We start from the raw sequence: 18,780 nt of genomic DNA, 5'->3' as shown, positions 1-18,780 counted from the left end.
GTAGAAGAACGGTTTGGTGGCTCTGGTCTGATCCGTGTTGTGCGAGGGATTCCGGTGTTCTGCGCTCCGTTATATCATCGCATTCTGTGTTCTGAAGCTTCACCTCACAAATGCTCTTATATGGCTTATATGGCCAAACAAATTTTATATGAACGTTCATTTTGTTTTACATCATGATTGTGAAATGAAATTCTTCCAAATTTAAGTGTATTGTGAGCCATTGTTTTTTTTTTTCTTCTCTCAACTGTATTAACCTTTATGGTCCTGAGCAGCACCTGTATTATTCCCACGCCATCTTTCATTATGATTTAATGAAACAAACTCCGTTGTCTTTTAAACTCTCATTTGGTTGGAAACAACTTCGTCCACGGCAGGTGATAAACACGCATAACAATGAAATGTATGCCTAGCCAAACATATTTAGAGTACATCAGTCCCTCATGGTCACCCAGATAGAGCCGTCTCCACCTGGGAATACTAATCAAGTCTTTGTCCGTTGTAAGGGAGATGTGAATTCAGGGATCAGTCGGCCCGCTCCAACTTCTTCCTCAAGAGAAGGTTTATTTAAACTCAAACCATGAGAGATTCGCCTCCAATGCATGTCCATGTTGTAAATGCAGCTTCTTACCGCTGCCCCCAAGTGGCCATAAACGGTTGTTGCAAGCTTGAAAGCTACTCGTCAACTTAGAGACAAATCTTCTGTACGCAGCTGCATAATACACATTTTCTTTAATTTGTTTTATCATTTGAAATGAATTGCCAACACAACAAGCACTCCCATATCCTGTAAAAGTGTCGGTGTAAAACCTGAACGCACAGCACTCGTCTGATGGCGTTTTTGCGGCTGTGGAAATGTTCTGCCAAACCTGCATTAATCATTTCATGGCTGTCTGAATACAAGCGTGAGAGAGAGAGAGAGACGCTGCACGCTGGTGTTTCAGATTACGTCGCTACAGGGTGAAGGGGGCAAAAAAGGAATCACATCTGTGGCACACTTTTTTTTCAGCGTTAGATCATTTCTCCCTTTACATTTTCAAAATGTTAAGCATTTTTAAAACGACCTATTTTAGAAAAACAAAGTGGTTAGTATATCAAGTTTGTCTTTAAAAACTACAACAACGAATGCTACAGTGTTTTACACCTACGCATGAATCGGCACTTCAGGAGGAAACAGTTGTGTTTACTTGAGGCTGCTTGACCTCTGTGCAGAGATATCTGCAGGGTTTACAGTATGTACACAGTACTGCCAAATAGGTATGACTGAAAGCATTATATATCTACAATAAATATACAAAAATCAGAGTGGCTGTTGAATCACGCAGCACACAAACTGATTGGGCTGCTTTATTTCATAGTTAGCAAGAGCTAAAACAATATGCAGGTAATCTTTTTAGAAGTTGAAGGAAAAAAAAAACTTTTTTTCCCCAAAGCAGAATCATTTCAACTAGCAATATTATTGGTGTATATAGTTACAATGAGCCTTGTTAGTTTTAATTTGGTCTCTACATACGTCACACGATGCTTTGGATTGAGATACTTTCACATTAAGAACAGAGAAAGTCCAGAGAAAATGATCCCATAGATCAGGTTGGTATCTGATACATTCTGAATTGATCAAAATGATTGCAGTCGTTTGTGTCATTTGTCCCATCCACCAAATCGGTGCTCCGATCTGAATTATCTTCATTTCAAATGGATTGTGTATATGTACTATTTTGTCTTCTTTTTAAATTCAACCTGTCAAAAATTAGTCCTCATTAGACATTCCACATTGTAAACACCCTCATTACACCAAACCATTAGGGATCAAGTTTATAAAATCGGATGCTGACGCTCCAACACCCTGAAAGGCTGTAACCCCCCCCAAACCAAGTGCTTTAGCTTGATTTGTCTCAAATTGTCTGTTCAATAGGAAAATAATCCTTTGAATGCAAAGATCTTAAAAGCAAGGAGCGAACAAAGTTACAAAAGTCCTTTGACTCCAAGAGGTCCACGCTGACGACCCACTCACTGCTCTTTCAGGTCTAGCTAGGGGCCCGTCCTGTGTGTTACAGTTTGCTGCTCAGGGTGTGGGTGTGGCCCGCCCCTGGAAACCCTCCGTCAAAGGCGGCGTTCAGCACCTCGTCCAGGTTGGCGGCTGTGACGAAGTCCAGGTCGGCTCGGATGTTGGCTGGAAGCTCCTCCAGGTCCTTGCTGTTGCGTTTCGGGAGGATAACGCGCTTCACTCCCGCCCTGTGGGCCGCCAGGACCTTGTCCTTGATGCCGCCCACCTGGGGGGGGGGGTGGTGTCTGTCGGTTAAAACTAAATGAAACATTCACCACCCGCTATGTGCTGCAGTGTGATAACTCACCGGCAGCACCAGCCCCCTCAGCGTGATCTCTCCCGTCATGGCGACGTCCGATCGGACCAATCGGCCGCTAAACAGCGAGGCTAGGCACGTTACTATGGTAACACCTGCAGAGGGGCCATCCTTGGTGACGGCTCCAGCTGGGAAGTGGAGATGGATGTCTGTCCCTTCTAGCGGGTCTGGGCCACCCACCACTGTTAGAAACCCACATGAATGTCACGTTCAAACGTGTGTGTGTGTGTGTGTGTGTGTGTGTGTGTGTGTGTGTGTGTGTGTGTGTGTGTGTGTGTGTGTGTGTGTGTGTGTGTGTGTGTGTGTGTGTGTGTGTACTCACTGTTGGTCAGCTGGTAGGTTTTAGCATTTGCTCTGAGCCAGCTGATCGCCAGATGGGCGGATTCTTTCATAACGTCTCCAAGCTGACCGGTCAGAGTGAGCTGACCTTCTCCCTCCATTCGACTGGCCTCCACAAACAGAATCTCCCCACCGAGGGGCGTCCAGGCCAGACCCACAGCCACACCTGGCAGGGTGAGCCTCTCAGACACCTTCAAACACACACACACACACACACACACACACACTGAAGCTGTAGTTGGTGGAATATTCCGAAGATAAAATAAAAACAAAGAATTAAAGGAGCCTTGTTATCTTAAAACACTCAGGAATAAATGTCAATCAAAAGGCCAACATAATGAGACATGAGGACATCTCAAGTGCCTGCAGCGTTTCCTGACGTCGTGCACAGGGGCCGCTGTATCTTCACAGGCTTTAGATTAATGAGGTGTGAGAACATTCCAGAAAGCTCAGACAGCCAAAGGACAAAAATATATATATATATAAAACTTCAGTTTTGCACAAATACTCGTGCTTCTTACCTCCATTTCAAACACAGGAGGACCCAGGATGTCCCTCAGGGCCACGTGGTCGATCACTATGGGCATCTCCGGGGGGGCTGCCTTGTCTGAGCACAAGTAACATGAATTTAATGTTTTTGAGATTAAATTGATGCGAGTCAAACAACTAATTCATGATGCAATCCACTGAATACCAATGTACATTAAAAAGGATTTAAAAAAAAAAAAACATCACGTGGCTACGGAATGCGAGGAATGGTCACATAACAGAAAAATTCACACAAACGCACACCAGGTGGTGTAACGGTGCACGCAGCCGACATGTGGTACAGCCAAACAGGGCTACGGAGCACAGAGCGCGCACACCAAATGCAGATATACTTTAAACTATAGTCAAGAGGGATAAACTACACCCATTTTCGTACGGGGGGCCCCGCGCATCGGTTACCTGGCAACACAAAGCAGTGCAAGATGACTCGCTGATACCCCCCCCAGCTCTAATCCAACTATACTCTCCTTCTCGGAGTCTCTTTCTAAATAGTTGCAACTGTTTTTACGGTTTTAATACTTGGCAGTAGAGGAATCTGCTCACTGGGAATGAATCTGTTGCCTTGGGACGTCCTCTCTTCAACACACAGGTGTGTGCAGACTGGAACACTGCAGCGCTGTATCGTTCATTTAGGCTTTGCTTTTTTTAGTTTTTTTTTATAATGGGAGATGTTTTCGACTTGTCATATTATGCAGGTGTTACTAGTAGGGATGGTATGATGTAGGATTGTATTAAGGCTCATAGTAAAATCAGGTTTTTACTTTATCTACTAATTCTTTATATAAAGTGAAGAACAATCCGAGGAGAAGTAATCAGAAATCATAAGTTCCCCTTCATTAGTATTTTCTGGTTTTATATCGAACCAATCCTCCTGTGGGGGGGGGTCGAACAAGACAATAATTGTTCACAAGACAATAATTGTTCACATTAATAGATTGGAATTATGTACACGTGTTGGTAGATCATTGTTGGGAGTGGGCGTGCACGTCCGCGCGCTGTCATGCCACTAGGAATTTGACCCGCGTCCCTCCCACTGAGACACAAACAGGAACAGAGAGCCCCGGCTCTTACCCCCCTGCTGTGACGGACACTCGGCGGTGGAAACATCTGTTGTGGCGACTCTGTGACCTTCGGCGACTTTCACCGCCACCGCTCGGCAGATCGCCCCAAACTTCCTCTCCAGGGAACGCACGCCCGCCTCCCGGGTGTAGCTAAGATAACACACACGCAGGCACACAAAGGAACAGCCGATGAATACCGCCATGTGGGGGAGAGGTTTCCTTGGTGCTGTAGCTCTGGTTGCCATCAATGAGCAGTGTGATCACATGATCAGGAACACCAGTGGATGTTTAAACGAGCCGTTTCTGATGCTTGGTTTGGTGGGACTTGAGAGTCTGGCGCCGCTCCAGGGACTTAAAACCCAGAAAGTTTGTATTAGTCCCGCATTAAGAAAGAATAAATCAATTATCCGCTGAAAATGATTTAATATGGTCAAATGCCTGAAGTTCTGACCAAAAATAACATCTCACAATATGTGTGAGTACACTTTTGTTGACGTTGACATAATCCAAAGTCATGAGTATCCCTCTGAGAAGCACCAAGCCGTATGCCGTTAGCCGTTTCTATGGTTACCAGCCCGCAGTGAGGCAAGTGTTGCGCAGAGCAGGACACGACTGAGCCTGTGTATCACCAGCAGCTCCACTTTGATGGTGTCTTTTCTAAAAAATCACTTCTGCTCCAATCGGGTTCCGTCGATGGAACCACAGATGCGACCGATCGGCTCTCCTCAGAAGTCACGGCCTCGTCCTCTCAGCTGGCTTCAACCTTTGCAGATCAATCCATAGATAGATATATAAATAAAGGCTAGATGTCTTACGGCGGAGTATAGAACGTCCGCACATGGCGGCCATCTTGGTACCCATAACATTGTGTTGATAGTGGTACATGTACCTTAAATAATAATAACTTGCTACATTTTCAACCGATTTTTAAACTGTTTGGTTTGTTATAAATGTCAGAGACGGAACTGCATACTTATGAATAATGTTCTGTTTAATATCATTTTTGTACGAAAACCCATGGTTATCATTTTAATTATTCAGGCATGTCATAAATACATTTCTGTAGGTGGGGATTTCGACATGCAGCATTTCTTGATGTATATTTGTAAAGGGAAATCTTGTACCCATTTTAGAACATTATTCTCTTTTTTTTTAGAACATAACATAATTATTCATCGTACGTATGCAGTGTTATAACTACATCTCGGATGTTCATAACACTTATAACACTGTGTTGGCAGTGATGAGAGTGAGCATGCTGACCGTACCAAGATGACCGCCAACGCGGACGAGACATCTAGCAGATTGACCAATGCTCCTTGTACAAACCTCTCAAGGAGACGAGCAGTTTACATGAAAACAATTAGGCCCGGTCCAGAATGACTCGTTGCATGAAGTCGTCCCAAACCACGGGGTCTGTTTTTATTCAAGTTGACTTTTACTGGATTCTCTCACAATTACATGCGCTTGTCCCTCTTCACACAATTCCCACGCGTCACCCGAGCTCGCTACCCCCTCTCTCTCCCCCTCACCCACTCCCACACCCGCCGGTTATTTTGATGCCTTTAGACCGAACCGCAAAATATTTTCTAACATGCAACAGTGAGCCAAAGCAGATTGTGGACCCCTGATGTAGCACGTACATTTCAAATAAATCCTGCCTTAAAAGGGCGCCGCCCTGACCTCGCGTGACCTTTACCAGATGGATGGAAACACATTGCATCGTAAAGGAATCTGGTGCTCAGAGACACTACTGCTCTCATGCACGAGGACCAACACTAAATCAATAGAAATCTTCCTTGTTTTTCATAGATATTTGGGTGCACCTGCTGATTATATCCTGCGTGGTGTCCTGTGGTATATGCAGCTGCTGAGGTGTTAATCCATGCTGCTCCAACTGGTTTGGGATCAGATGACGGTGAGCTATCTCCACCTTCTCCTCCCTAGTGTAGCCTGAAACACAAAAGGCACACACTGTGATGAACAGTTACCTCACGGCAATCCATCATACGATCTGATTTCCTTAAACGCAAACGCCCACGGCCTCAGTGCACTCTTAAAACGTCCCCATGATCTGTCAAGATCGACGGAGCAGCCGGTTCCTTTTTCAGCTGATTTGTTGCCTTCCTGTTTGTGTCAAAACTGGGCACAAGCTTTCACTGCCTTCAATGAAACTTGACCACAACCATGTTAGTATTAGATGTGGGTGTGTGACACGTAAGCACTGGCTAATGTAGTCTGGACTCCAGACTCTGGAGGGACGGCGAGGTCCTCCTCTGCCTCTGCTATGCTAACCCTGAACCTGTTATTATAACTCTTACCCATCACAGCGGGATTTGTTATTTCGCAGCCTCAAGCAGAGACGAGGAGCAGCCTTTAGACGGCTCCCCCTGGAGCCACAAAAAGGGCCATAGACGCGTTTGCCCCGTATGCAGCAGCACCACTACACGCTGTTTCATTGGACGGAGAGTTCATGTGATCAAACCAGCTCTGTTAAGGAATAAAGTTCCCTTCATGCTACCAACGCCTGCTTTCATCAGATGGAGTTCACTCTCTCCAGGTTTGTACGCAGGAAAAATGAAGTGAAACCAAACGAACGAATCTAGCGGCAGGGACTCAAGCTGCGGGAGAGACGGAGGTTCGCACGCTCTACTCCACCCGGGATTTTACTTGCATTTCTGTTTCACGGTTGTGCTTTTGGGTCACACGAACCTGTAATCCTTACAATGTTCACACCACCATTGATCTCAGGTTGCGATGGTTCAACTTAAACTGTTCTCTATCATCGGTATGCACACCCCCTGTGGTGGCATCCCGGGTGTTGTTGGGTCACCAAAAGGTTTGTTGCACCTCACAGGGACACGCATGCACCGTGAGAGTATGATATTCCTGTACAACATCTCAAAACAACCTTTTGAATGATTCTTTTCAGCAATAAAATGAGTGGATTGGACACCCAGCTGGACACAGTGTTGCTTCATCGGTTTCCTGACTAAACTGCAGAAGCCTCAACACGCACTCAATTTGGGAGATGTTCTGTAACCAGGACGGCGTTTGTTCTCGAGATCAAATCGAAACTGCAAAAAGCGACCTGAACTCACCTGGTACCTGCAGCACCTCCATCCTGTCCAGCAGGGCGGGGGGAATGGTCGCCGTGGTGTTGGCCGTGGCAATGAAGAGCACTTGGGAGAGGTCAAAGGCCACGTTGAGGTAATGGTCCGTGAAGCTGTGGTTCTGCTCTGGGTCCAGGACCTGGGAGAATATATTTGTGACCGTATTTTTAGTGTTCAGCCACACAATTTGATTCACATCATTTAGGTGACTGGTTCACAGAACAAATAGAGGGACACACAAAAAAAAGAAAAACAGAATTCAAAACTTTTAGCAGCAGTTATGCTCAACAGGAGATGACGTGGGAAGCTTGTAAAGCAGAGAAGACATCGGATACGGATGGAAGAGGACTCATAAATTCTTCCCACGTGGTCTCAATGCTCATTCTCAAAAAAACAGGACTCACCTCCAGCAGTGCGGCAGCGGGGTCTCCCTGCAGGCTCTTCCCCAGCTTGTCCACCTCGTCCAGGAGGAACACAGGATTATTCACGGCGACCGTCTTCAACCCGTTGATAATGCGGCCAGGCATGCTCCCCACATACGTGCGCCTGGGGGAAATGATTAGAAGTCGTTTGATTTACTCACCGGCCGCGGATTGATTGACGGTGGATAGCAACGGGAATGCAGAATCCCAGGTGTGCGCTTACATTACGTTTGTCATGCCGCGGCGACTCAGCGCAGCGTGACGGTAACAGTGGAGTGTCACACACAACGTTCTCACACCACTATGAGAGTGGTCGGCCTTTCAGAGGTTGAATAATTGAATAATTCATTTGAAGAAAGAAAAAAGAATGTATCCCTTAGACTCATCTGGGTTTCAAGGTGTTTCAACTTGTATTTTAAAATAAGAGGATCAGCTCTGCAACCCAAGATGCGTGTGTGTGTGTGTGTGTGTGTGTGTGTCAGGATGCAAACAGACAGATCAAAGGCGAGCTGCGTGATCCGACTGCCAAACTGGCTTCGCGACTCTTTGACCGACTCGGGTTACAAAGCCATGTGTGAGGCTCCACTTTGTTTGGTTGTTCCCGTGTTCCAGTCAACGATTCTTTATTCCCGATGGGAGGGTAATCTTTTATCTCCACGTTCCATGTCCTATTTTGTGTAGTGTATGAATTACGGGATTCAAATTCATTCCATTTTCAGAAGATTGTTCCCCGGAGCAGAGAACCACCGTCGGACGTCTGGCAGTATTTAAACACACTCATTTGTCTCTAATGTTGTAAATTGACACCGTGTTTAACGTGTCCGTCGTTGACCATTTCTAATTCAATTCATGTTGTGTTCTTCACATAAAGCAGGCTAACCCAAGTGCATCCAATTACAACCTTGACAAATAAATGATTTACTGTCATTTGTGTGAATGCGAACACCTGGGTTGGATAAGTCGTGCCTGGCTGAGCGCCTAGCGAGACGCCACTGATGGGATGTGGTGGACTAAAATTTGGCCATTTGCTGTAGATTCTATCTAATGATAACATGACTGTGGATTATTGTGTTTTTTCCTCCTCTGGGGCTATCCTGAAATATTACATTTGTTACATATTTGGTACAAAAGGCGTTGATTTTTTTTGGGCAGCAATAACTAAGGAGTTCTGTTACTGATTTCTTTAGTTTGTCTACAATACATTGTATTCAGTAAAAGTGACTATTTGATACATTTGATAAAATGTAGAGTGGTTTATACTAAAAGGAAACCTGACGAGGTTAGAACTGTTTCATCCAACGAGTCAAACCCTTAGAGCCAATAATTCACCCAATTACATGCTGCCGAGGAACAAAGACCCAACCTCAGTAAATTAGGTTTCATGTGTCATTTAAGACGATATATCCTCAAGTTAAAGACAACTCAGGCCTTAATGTGTTTTCATAGGTCATTTAGGTCTCGCTATTGTCCGATACCTGTGTCCACGGATGTCCGACTGGTCACAGACGCCTCCTAGAGCGATGCGGTGAAACTCTCTGCCCAGGGTCCGGGCTATGGAGCGTCCCACACTGGTCTTACCGACTCCCGGGGGCCCCACAAAGCAAATGATCGGCCCCTAAAAGACAAACGCAAGATAAATTGAGTGATAAAAATAAGGCGCATAAAGGAACCGCTGCCTTTTTGTCCTTCTATGGTTTATGGTCGGATCTGTGAGACACACCTTCAGAGAAGTCTTCAGCTGTCTAACAGCGAGGTACTCCAGCACGCGTCTCTTCAGCTTGTCCATGGCGTAGTGGTCGTTGTCCAACAGGGTGCGAGCAGCTTGGATGTCCAGGCAGTCTGGGGAGTGGGTGTTCAATGTGGACGGATCCCAAAGAGAGAGAGAGAGAGAGAGAGAGGAAAATGTCGTTAGTGAAGGAAAGAACAATTAGGAGGCAGGAGAGAAGGAGGGACGACTGACTGAGGAAGTGAGGAGGAAGAACAGCAAAGCATAAACAAGCTTGCTAGAAACTTTTTCTTTTCTTCTAAAGGACAGACACTCCTCCCCGAATCGTCACATGAAACAGTAATTTGGATTTATTTGAAGGATAAACTTTGGTTCTGACTCCCAACCCTATAAAACTAATGAACCCTGGTCTCCACTCGTCTAGAGTCATTGAGCAAAGCAGCTTCAAAGACTGTGTCTGACATGGAGGCCAAACACTTAAACACCCAGAATATATGGCGCGAAAAATCGTTTCGGTAGCATTTGAACTCCAGTTGAACACAAGTTTACAATTTTTCCATCCGGGTTTGTTCTCCACCAGCTGCTGTGTGAAGCAGATAAATGCACCAGCTTTTTGTCTTGGACCCTGTGTCTGGTTCTTACTAGGAAATCAGTGAGTTCATCACAGCATTTCTTTCTCACTTACTTGAGCGGCAGACGGAAACAAGGGTGAGATTAGATGAAAGTAAGGAAATGAGCAGAAAGATGCTACAACACACCAAATAAGGGCAAAAAACTTCAGCCTTCCTTTCACTTCCACGAGGCCAGTGAAGTGAGGCTCGTTATTCAACCTGGAGGACTCTAGTTGATATTGTGCACCAGTTTAAACCTGTTTTTATTGGCCTCTTGGTTAGTAACTGAAAGCCAATGTGCAGTTGTTGTCTGTTGATGCAGACCATGATACAGGCAGTATGGTTTCACACAAGGTCCATGTGCAGTCAACAGAGCAGAGCACTGTACCACAGGGTGCCAACTTCCTGTGGGTTCATCACAAGAGATATTGGATTAAAAATAACTACTTTGTGGATCTATCCAAGTAATCCAAGGTAACCTATGAATGAAAACCCTCAGTAATGAATGCATCAAAAACGTTTTAACCCTTTCTTTCAGCTGACAGGCCGTGAAACTCAATGATCTGATGGTCCAACACTGTGATTCAGTCAGTGCAAAGACAACAGAGAGCAGACCCGCTTCACAGCAAAAGCAGCAAACCAGACGAATGTTACGTTGAAATATTACGTAGCACTAAAACATTAGGCTGAGTAGAGTTCTGTATTATCTCTACAGGATCTGAGGCATGTGACATATATGTGGCTTCAGCTCTGTTTACCTTTGGTGCTTTTGCTCCATGGCAACTCTACCATCAAATCCAAGTAGTTTCTGGTAAGGGAAAACTCAGGCATGGACTGAGGCATCTTCTTCAATCTGAAAACAGATGAATGAGATCAATCATTAAACGGGTCAGGCTGTGGAGGGGGGCGCGTCCTGCATTACACGGAGGAGGAGTCGGATTGTGTTTTGAAGACAAACCGACATGTGAGGATTGTTTCGAAGTGATCCAAGATAATCAAAATGATTCAAAGGTTTTGACCACATGCCTCTAAAGATTTTACAAAAGTTAGCATTACGCAGGGCCTTCTTTGCACTTCTTAAATATAACATTTTAGAAAATGATTTGTAGCCGGGCGAGTTCACCTCTTGAGCTCTTTGATGCAAACTCTGAGTGCGGCGTCGGGCATCTTGGCCCCGTGGACCTTCTTCTCCAAGGCTGCAATGTCATCGCCATCCTCGTCTTCCGGTTCCTCATCCAGGTTGAACTGCCGACCCGAGACCACTCCACCTTTACGCACCGGTCGCACCTGAACAGATGAGACAGGGAGAGGTAAACAGGCTCATGAGTACGGACTTGGTTGAAAGGAAAAGCATAAATGCAAAGGTTTCTTACCCTCTTCTCATTTTCGGGACCTGTCTTCCTGGTTTTCTGCAGCAGTTTCAGTCCATCTATTTGTCTGGTCAACATGGGTAGAGCTCTCTTAAATCGCTCCTCCAAGGTCAACGCATCCAGGACCTTTGCAGCACATACGAGAATTACAGAAAAATATCAAAAATACATTCCCCCTCAGTTAAATTATTAATTATTTAGCATTCAATGCTTTTTTTTCTGCAGCACCATCAAAAAAGTACGGTGCCAGATAATCCAATGCACCAGTCCCCCTACAGATCCAACCCAGAGACATTGGGAAGCAAATTCACATATTGAATAGTGCTGACACTACAGCGCCCATAGAGTTTTGCAGCTGATACAAATGGTTTTTGCATCTGTTTGAAATGATCCATTCAGAAAATAAATATCACCTGGCGTCAAGAACAAAAGAGACGGAAAGATGCTGTAATGACATTAAAAAAAAACTACAAATGGCTCTAAACTTTCCCATCCTGTTGCATCCCTCTTTAAGTAGTTGGTTTAAAACATGAATCACACCAGCACCTCACCTGGAGTTTCTCCTTGTTTGAGGTGCGGATCATGGAGGCTACCACATCGGGTAGAGCTTCCCTGGGCAGACTGTCCAGAAGACGCCTGAACTTGGCCACCGCTGGAACGGACATGTCCAACATACCTAGCAACTGTGCACACGCACGCACACACACACACACACAGAAAATTCATGTGGCTTGTTTCCAAGTCAAATCCATTTTTTTGGCTGTTCTTTAAATGCTTTTCATGAGAATCGCCTTGTGTCTCTTATGTAATGCACAATGAAATGCTGAGTTGTTGAAAGGGGCCAAGACAAATAGATTTGACCTGCCTCGCCTAAAACAGATCAAAAAAATGTGTTGGAAGAAGGTTGCTGGTGTTAAGCTATTATGAAATATATTAAGTAGAACTGATCTGTGATTCAAGGAAAAAGCATCATCGTAATTCTTTGCTTAATAAATGACCCCTGGGGATACCAACGTTTCTGGAGGACCCTGGAATGTTAAATGTTAAAATTTCGGATATAGCTCAGGAATAAATTAGACTGATGAACAATCATTTCACAGAAATGATATATCATCTCGTAAATTGTAAGTGCTTAACACTAGCAACTTGTTCTTCTTCCCATGTAGAAAGATACTTCTGTGCACAATGTACCAAGGTAATACTGCAATACACTAGCAAAGAATCAACACTATTAAAATATAAAAACAAACAGATTTTAATGGTTTGAAGAATATCAGTGAATTTAATCTAGGGCCGGGACTCGATTAAAAATATTAATCTAATTAATTAGAGGCTTTGTAATTAATTAATCGAAATTAATTGCATTTTAATTGCATAAATATTTGACCTGATTTTTGTTCAACCAATTCCAGCAGACAAGTGTGTTGTGTTGTGGATTCCAGCCTGAGAATCTATGAGAATTGAGGTTGGATTCAAAAGCATCAACAGGTGTGTGGTGGAACAGTGCAGGGAGATAGCAGGAAGGCTGAAGTGTGGAGGATCCTCAGTTCAAACCTGCTCTCTCAGAAGGAGGGTTTGGTTACAGTCAGGGCTTCAAACTGCAAACTTTGAAACAGTTTTGAGGTTTAGTAAACAATCCCAAGGTCTAATGTGAGAAACGGACACAATGAGGCATGTGCTTGAATAGCACAAGGGAACAACTGAAGGGCTGCAGGCTCCAACCTGGTGTCTGAGAATGTGGGTTCTTGGCCCTTCATGCAGACATCACTTCTGCTTTGAAAGAGTTTTGAGGTTTGAGTAGCAGTCTCAAGGTTAAATACGAGAAACAAAATTTTAATTGGTGCATGGTGAGGTAGTGCAGCACAAGAGCTGAGGAGCTACTGTCCTTACTCTATAGGTTGTGGGTTCAAGACCAGTCTTGGGTTTGAGCCTTTAGCTTTACTTCAGGTTTGAGTAGCAATCTCAAGGTTAAATACAACAAACAAAGGGTTGGTTAGTGTGTGGTGAAGTAGCACATTGGAAGAGCTGCTGACATAAGCCCCTGCACTGCACTTGAAGGTTGTGGGTTCAAGCCCAGATGTGGAAATAGCATTTAAAAAGAGTTTTGAGGTTTAGCTCACATGCTCAAGGTTAAATAGGAGAATCAAAGTTGCCAAAACGTGACCAGGACTGGTAGTGTAGGGGTGCAAGCTAGAGCCCAGAAGCCTCTGTACGCGCCGCCAGTGGGTTCAAATCCCGCTCCTGCCAAGTCTTGAGCACACTACCGTGGAGGTAGTTGTGGGGGCATTGTCCCCACTGGTTGTTTCAGAGAAGTGAACCCTAGGGGTTATGCAGAAACACAAGGTGCGTTCACTTGAGTTATGATGGCATTGTCAAGAATGATGAAGAATCTTTTGAATGATGATGAATTGCATGTTAATTGCTTTGCTTTAGCTTTTAGCACTTATTAGCCATGCTACGTAGCCTATAGGGTTCCACCTTTTTGACGGGAGAGAAGGCCGGATGAGTCAGTAAAGATGAGCAGATGTGTCTCATTCAGTGGTCACACTGACATGAAACTTATTACAGCCTCTGAGGGCATTTTTCAAGACAATCCCATGTTTGTCTACTTCAGGGCATCCAGTGGACAACCTTAAACTGACAGTCTGGCACAGGGTGTAGATTTGTTTACCCTTTTTAGTGCATCCATCCTCCAATTCTCTGTTACATTCAAATTCAACTCACTTGTGCCTTTACCAATGCAGGAAGGATGAATAGCATGGTTGATCCTCCAAGATGCACCAATCCGTCTCTGGGGCAATATCCCATTAGGATTTATTTTTTTAGATAAGGTTTAAAGTACAGAAATTTGGGGCATTTGGCATTAGTGACAGGGACGTGTAGGTTGCTTTCAGAAATTCAGGTAGCCTATAGGTAAGTAGACCTTCTGTAAACTATTTTTTTTTAAGTAGACCAATACTTTCAAGTACATTCAGAACATTGTTTATTTTTTCAGACGTGGACTTAGTTACCCTGGTCCTTAAACCAGTCATCTGGTGCAGTGTGGGTTGGGTGTGGGTCCTTGTACGTCCACGCTAGCTGCTAATTGTTTTGCGTTGAGGTGATACTTGAGGCTCGATGTGAATTCCTTGTTGCGTAGCTTGCACACAACCACGCTCTTATCGACGCTTCCATCCGTGTGTTTATTATAATAAGATTTCCCATTCACGGGGCCACCCGACACGGTCTCGTCAGCTTCTTCGTTCATGTTCACTGTGGATTGTTGTTGTCTGAAGTCATGAACGCTAGTTGGTGCTCCAGTATAATCGATTCTCCGAAACTCATCCAGTGAGAAACGTTCCGCGGTGCGAAAAATAAGTGTAAAAATGCGTAAAAAATGTTTAATGTGTTATTTTTTGTGTAATTAATTAATCTTAATTCACATTGTAATTAATTAATCGTAATTAACGCGCTAAAGTCCCGGCCCTAATTTAAACATAACTTTTGTTTCTCTTTTAGAAACTGATGGAAACCTTTGAAAAAGAGGCAAAACTGCTTGTCAAGTTATGGTGGAGTTTTTAATGGCCTCAGCTTTGTTATCACTAGAGGCCCCAGTTAAACGTAGTCAGTCCGGAGCGGGCCGGCATTCAAAGGCACAATAAAACTGGCAATAAAAACAGCTTCTAAGAAAGTGTGAAGAGGTCCTCAAAGCATTCGGAATATCCTGCAGTCCGCCGGCCCATGCATGCACACTGATGCAGACATGCACCGACACACACTCAAGATACATACGAGGATGCGAGCACATTCCCGACTGATCTCAGGATGCTCCTGGCGGCGACAATTACAAATCTTTTTTTCTTTCTACTGGTTAAGTAACCCTGGAGGTGAGAGGCTCAGTTCTTCTAAATCAGACGCGGATGTACATCGGGAACAATGAAAATGTTGCGCGTGACAGACCAATAACAGTGAAGCTCCGACGCAAACTATGAACAGCTGGTTGAACTTAACACCTCAGTAGCTCGGCGACGGAGACACTTCAAGACTTTCTCAGTTTTGTATCGTCACAGAACAAGTGGCGCCCGGTGGCTCCGCTCCTCGGTTTGCTAAAGCAGTCAATAAGGCAAACCGGGGATCACCGGGTTTAACCCCCCCTCCCCCCCATCCGTCCCCAGATGTGCCGGAAAGAGCCCGGAGTAAACATTGAATACAATTTCAACCATTTGCTACGCAAGATGAACTCTGAACCAAAGAGGGAGTGGGCAAGGCTGCAGGGGGGAAAAGCGTTGCCATTGGTGTGGTCTGTAACAGTTTAGTGCAGAAAGGACCGGGGGGGGGGGGGGGGGTTCTTATTTAACGAACCTCCTTGAAGGGAGAGTGGCCTGTGATTGACGCATGGCCGATTGGGAGCGATAACTCAATTGGCTGGCTGTCAGCTGGTTCCAGCTTGGGAGGGGGGGGGGGCATATGACTTCCGTGTCATGGACTAACGCTATGCTTCATTTTCTTAATGAATGTCGTACTGCTGCGAGTTCTCCAAAAGACAAATCCCTCAGTGTTCTTTTGGATCCACGACCATAACTAAACCCACATGGAACCTGAAAAGAGTTTTATAACGTCTGGGTGGAAGAATCTCACTAAAAACAGAATGTAATGCAACTGTAATATGATCCATTTTATTTCATCTGTAATTGTTAATGTAAATTGGCACATTTGTACACAAAAACACACCTGTACAGCTGCCTGGTAGAACTTGAGAGACAGCTCCCCTAGCTCTCCCTCGCTGGATGAGGCCCCCTCCGTTATTGGGGTGGTGTAATGCTCTAGTTTATCCAGCTGCTCCACCTGCAATTCATTTTCCATTTAAAGAGGGACACGTTGATATTGTCCACATTTGCATGGGTTCATTACTGAGTGACAGCTGTTTTAGTCCTTTACTGGGAGAGAATAACGGACCTCCATTACCACCGTGGACAAACTCCTTCATTAATGGTTTCCAGTTTTGTTTCCTCACATACACCTGAAGAAGGACACCCCCCCACCCCCCTCCTCACGGGCCACTTTTAACCAATTCACCATGAGACATTAGAAGAACGATCGTTAATGCGGGTCACCTCTGCCAGGACAAAGGGTCGATCCTTCAACAGACTGGTCACACTGAAGCGACACAATCCGGTGATGAGGAGGGTGTAGTGGGGCTTCGGCCAGTTGCTGCCCACCACCTGCACGGCTATCCCCGCCGTACCGATCCTACCGGGACAGAGAGGGAGACCGACGACGTAGTTGGCGACAGGCGGCTGAGCTTAACGGCACCACGGACTCATAGTAAACATAATAATAATAATAATCATTTCAAGTTTGTTCAGATTAGGTCTTTGGTCGGGAGCCCTCGATGAGATGCACCGTATGTGGTAGTTTAAGACTCAAGTCAATGACCTCAAAGAGTTAACCTTTTCTAGAGCTTCTTTCAAATCCAATTAAATTTTAAAAGCTCTTCCAGGAGAAAAAAAAGGTAGAATGGGATTAATTATATATATATATATATATATATATATAATACTCACAAAACCCACGCAGCAGAGTCTGCACATCCTCAGTGACTCCAAGTATTGGGACGGGAGATCCCCTCAATTTACTGACACTAAATTGGGAAATTTGACTGAGTAGGAGGGAGGGAGCCTGACAGCGAAGGAGGACATTGTGCTACTTTTAGCCGCAGGTTATGGCGGTGGGGCCTGACTCAACAACCCCCTTCCACACAGATGCAAAAATATATGTTTCTGATTATGGGCTTGCAGTGGGTAGGAAATAAATTCCTGAATGTAATGTGAAGTTGCAGGCGCCACAGAGTAGAAGCCTTAAGAAGACACTTGTGCTGTTTAAAGGGAAAAGCTGTTTACAACTAGCAGTATATCCCTCTAACATATATAAGGCATTGCTTTGATTTACCACAGCAGCCAAAGGGTAATCAGATTGTCTCAATTCTTTTTGTTTAGAAATTCTGCATCCAGGAGCCTTTAATCACACTGAACACAACATTTAGAAAGCAGTGGAAGGCCACAGTCCAGGGCTGCAAGGCAATGTTAGCTCTTTGCCCAAGTGTACCAAACGTATCCAGTATCTGTGCTTGAGAGAAAGACAAAACTGTCCAGAGGGACACAATTGTTTGTATTCAGTAACCAGAGTGACCTGTTAGGAAGCTGGTGAAAGGTTAAAGTCCACTTAGCTGTGCTTCATGACATAAGATCATCACCCTCCATTCATATATATATATATATATAAAAATCACATGAAATGACAATCGCCATGGAAACATGAACTCTGCCATACTACTAACAAGGCCAGCTAAATACCTCACCTTCTACAAGTGAGCTATGTAGCCTACTTCCAAACTGAGACAAGTTGTTACATAAGGTCTCAAATAAGCTTTTTGGCCTGAAGATTGGATTTCATTTCTCAGACAGTATTTAAAACAAAAAAAAGACACCGATTTGAGAAACTAAAAGACTTTTGTCTAGCAGGACTCTTGTTGTTCAATTAGCCGGCGTCCCCTGACGTGGTGACTGTGTGGAGGGGCACTGACCCCCGGGCCTAGACATCCTGTAACGGACAGTCACCTAAAACATCAGCCCCCCCCGCACCCGCCCCTTAGGTGTGTATTACTTGTGCAGGGTGGGTAGGCCGTCGGTGTCGTGCTGTGGGTCCCTGGTGTTGGGAAGGACTCCTATGATGGTGCTTTTCAGAGACGTGCCCCTCAGCAGCCGCTGGCTGACCAGCTGCATGTTCCGCGGGGAGTCCACGGTGAACCTGGCGCTGGAGCCCGGGAGGAGAACCGCTTCGTGGCTCAGCAGCAGCGGGAGTCGGCTCGGCATCTGGATTCCGTCGCCGGACGCCATTGTCCGTCGTTTTCTAGAAACTAGATCACGGTCCGTGACACAACTCTCCCGCAAACAAACACTCACGCCTGTCAGATGGGCCGGAAAGGAGTTGAGCGTAGGACTTCCGAGTCGAGTTTTTCAAAATAAGATGCTCACTGGCAAGTCGAATACACAATTCAGCTAAAGACAACATTAAAGACACTTTTCTGAAATAAAATCGCGGTTTTTTTTGTTTTCAGTTATTTTCGCACGGTTGTTGACCCCTTGGAAGGAATATTTGGTATTTTTGCCCGTCCTAACTAATGCAAGTTTTTCTTCTGGAATTTACAAACACTCACAAGTACATTTCAAAGCTGATACTTGTCCTACTTA

The 18,780-nt window shown here is 44.9% G+C and overlaps 2 protein-coding genes across 2 annotated transcripts in view; one reads left to right on the top strand and one right to left on the bottom strand.

Annotated features, from left to right (window-relative positions):
• The window catches only part of LOC119195886 (histone H2AX), a 545,468-nt gene that overhangs the window by 410,395 nt on the left and 116,293 nt on the right, over positions 1–18,780 (top strand). The window contains exon 2 of the mRNA XM_037451207.2: positions 16,161–16,178. Coding sequence (XP_037307104.2) covers positions 16,161–16,178 — 18 coding nt within the window. The remainder of the gene's footprint in view (positions 1–16,160; positions 16,179–18,780) is intronic.
• Positions 786–18,523, bottom strand: lonp2 (lon peptidase 2, peroxisomal). The gene is made up of 17 exons (XM_037451140.2): positions 18,194–18,523; positions 16,645–16,780; positions 16,262–16,375; positions 12,103–12,234; positions 11,555–11,677; positions 11,305–11,468; positions 10,940–11,034; positions 9,565–9,683; positions 9,320–9,459; positions 7,827–7,968; positions 7,411–7,561; positions 6,136–6,262; positions 4,320–4,459; positions 3,221–3,306; positions 2,683–2,890; positions 2,352–2,542; positions 786–2,270 (listed from the first exon to the last, which is right to left on the bottom strand). Exons 1-17 carry the CDS (start codon positions 18,424–18,426, stop codon positions 2,049–2,051), a joined length of 2,523 nt encoding a protein of 840 aa, XP_037307037.1. The 5' UTR covers positions 18,427–18,523; the 3' UTR covers positions 786–2,048.

This window comes from Pungitius pungitius, chromosome 6 (assembly GCF_949316345.1).
Source record: "Pungitius pungitius chromosome 6, fPunPun2.1, whole genome shotgun sequence".
Lineage (NCBI taxonomy): Eukaryota > Metazoa > Chordata > Actinopteri > Perciformes > Gasterosteidae > Pungitius > Pungitius pungitius.
This window is presented reverse-complemented; position numbering and strand designations above follow the sequence as displayed.

Coding starts and splice junctions, on each gene's coding strand:
- lonp2 (XM_037451140.2), bottom strand. CDS start 18,426: ATGGCGTCCGGCGACGGAATCCAGATGCCGAGCCGACTCCCGCTGCTG. Junction 12,235..16,261: donor TCTACCAGGCAGCTGTACAG/GTGTGTTTTTGT, acceptor GCGTGTGCACAG/TTGCTAGGTATGTTGGACAT. Junction 7,562..7,826: donor CCGCTGCCGCACTGCTGGAG/GTGAGTCCTGTT, acceptor ATATTCTCCCAG/GTCCTGGACCCAGAGCAGAA.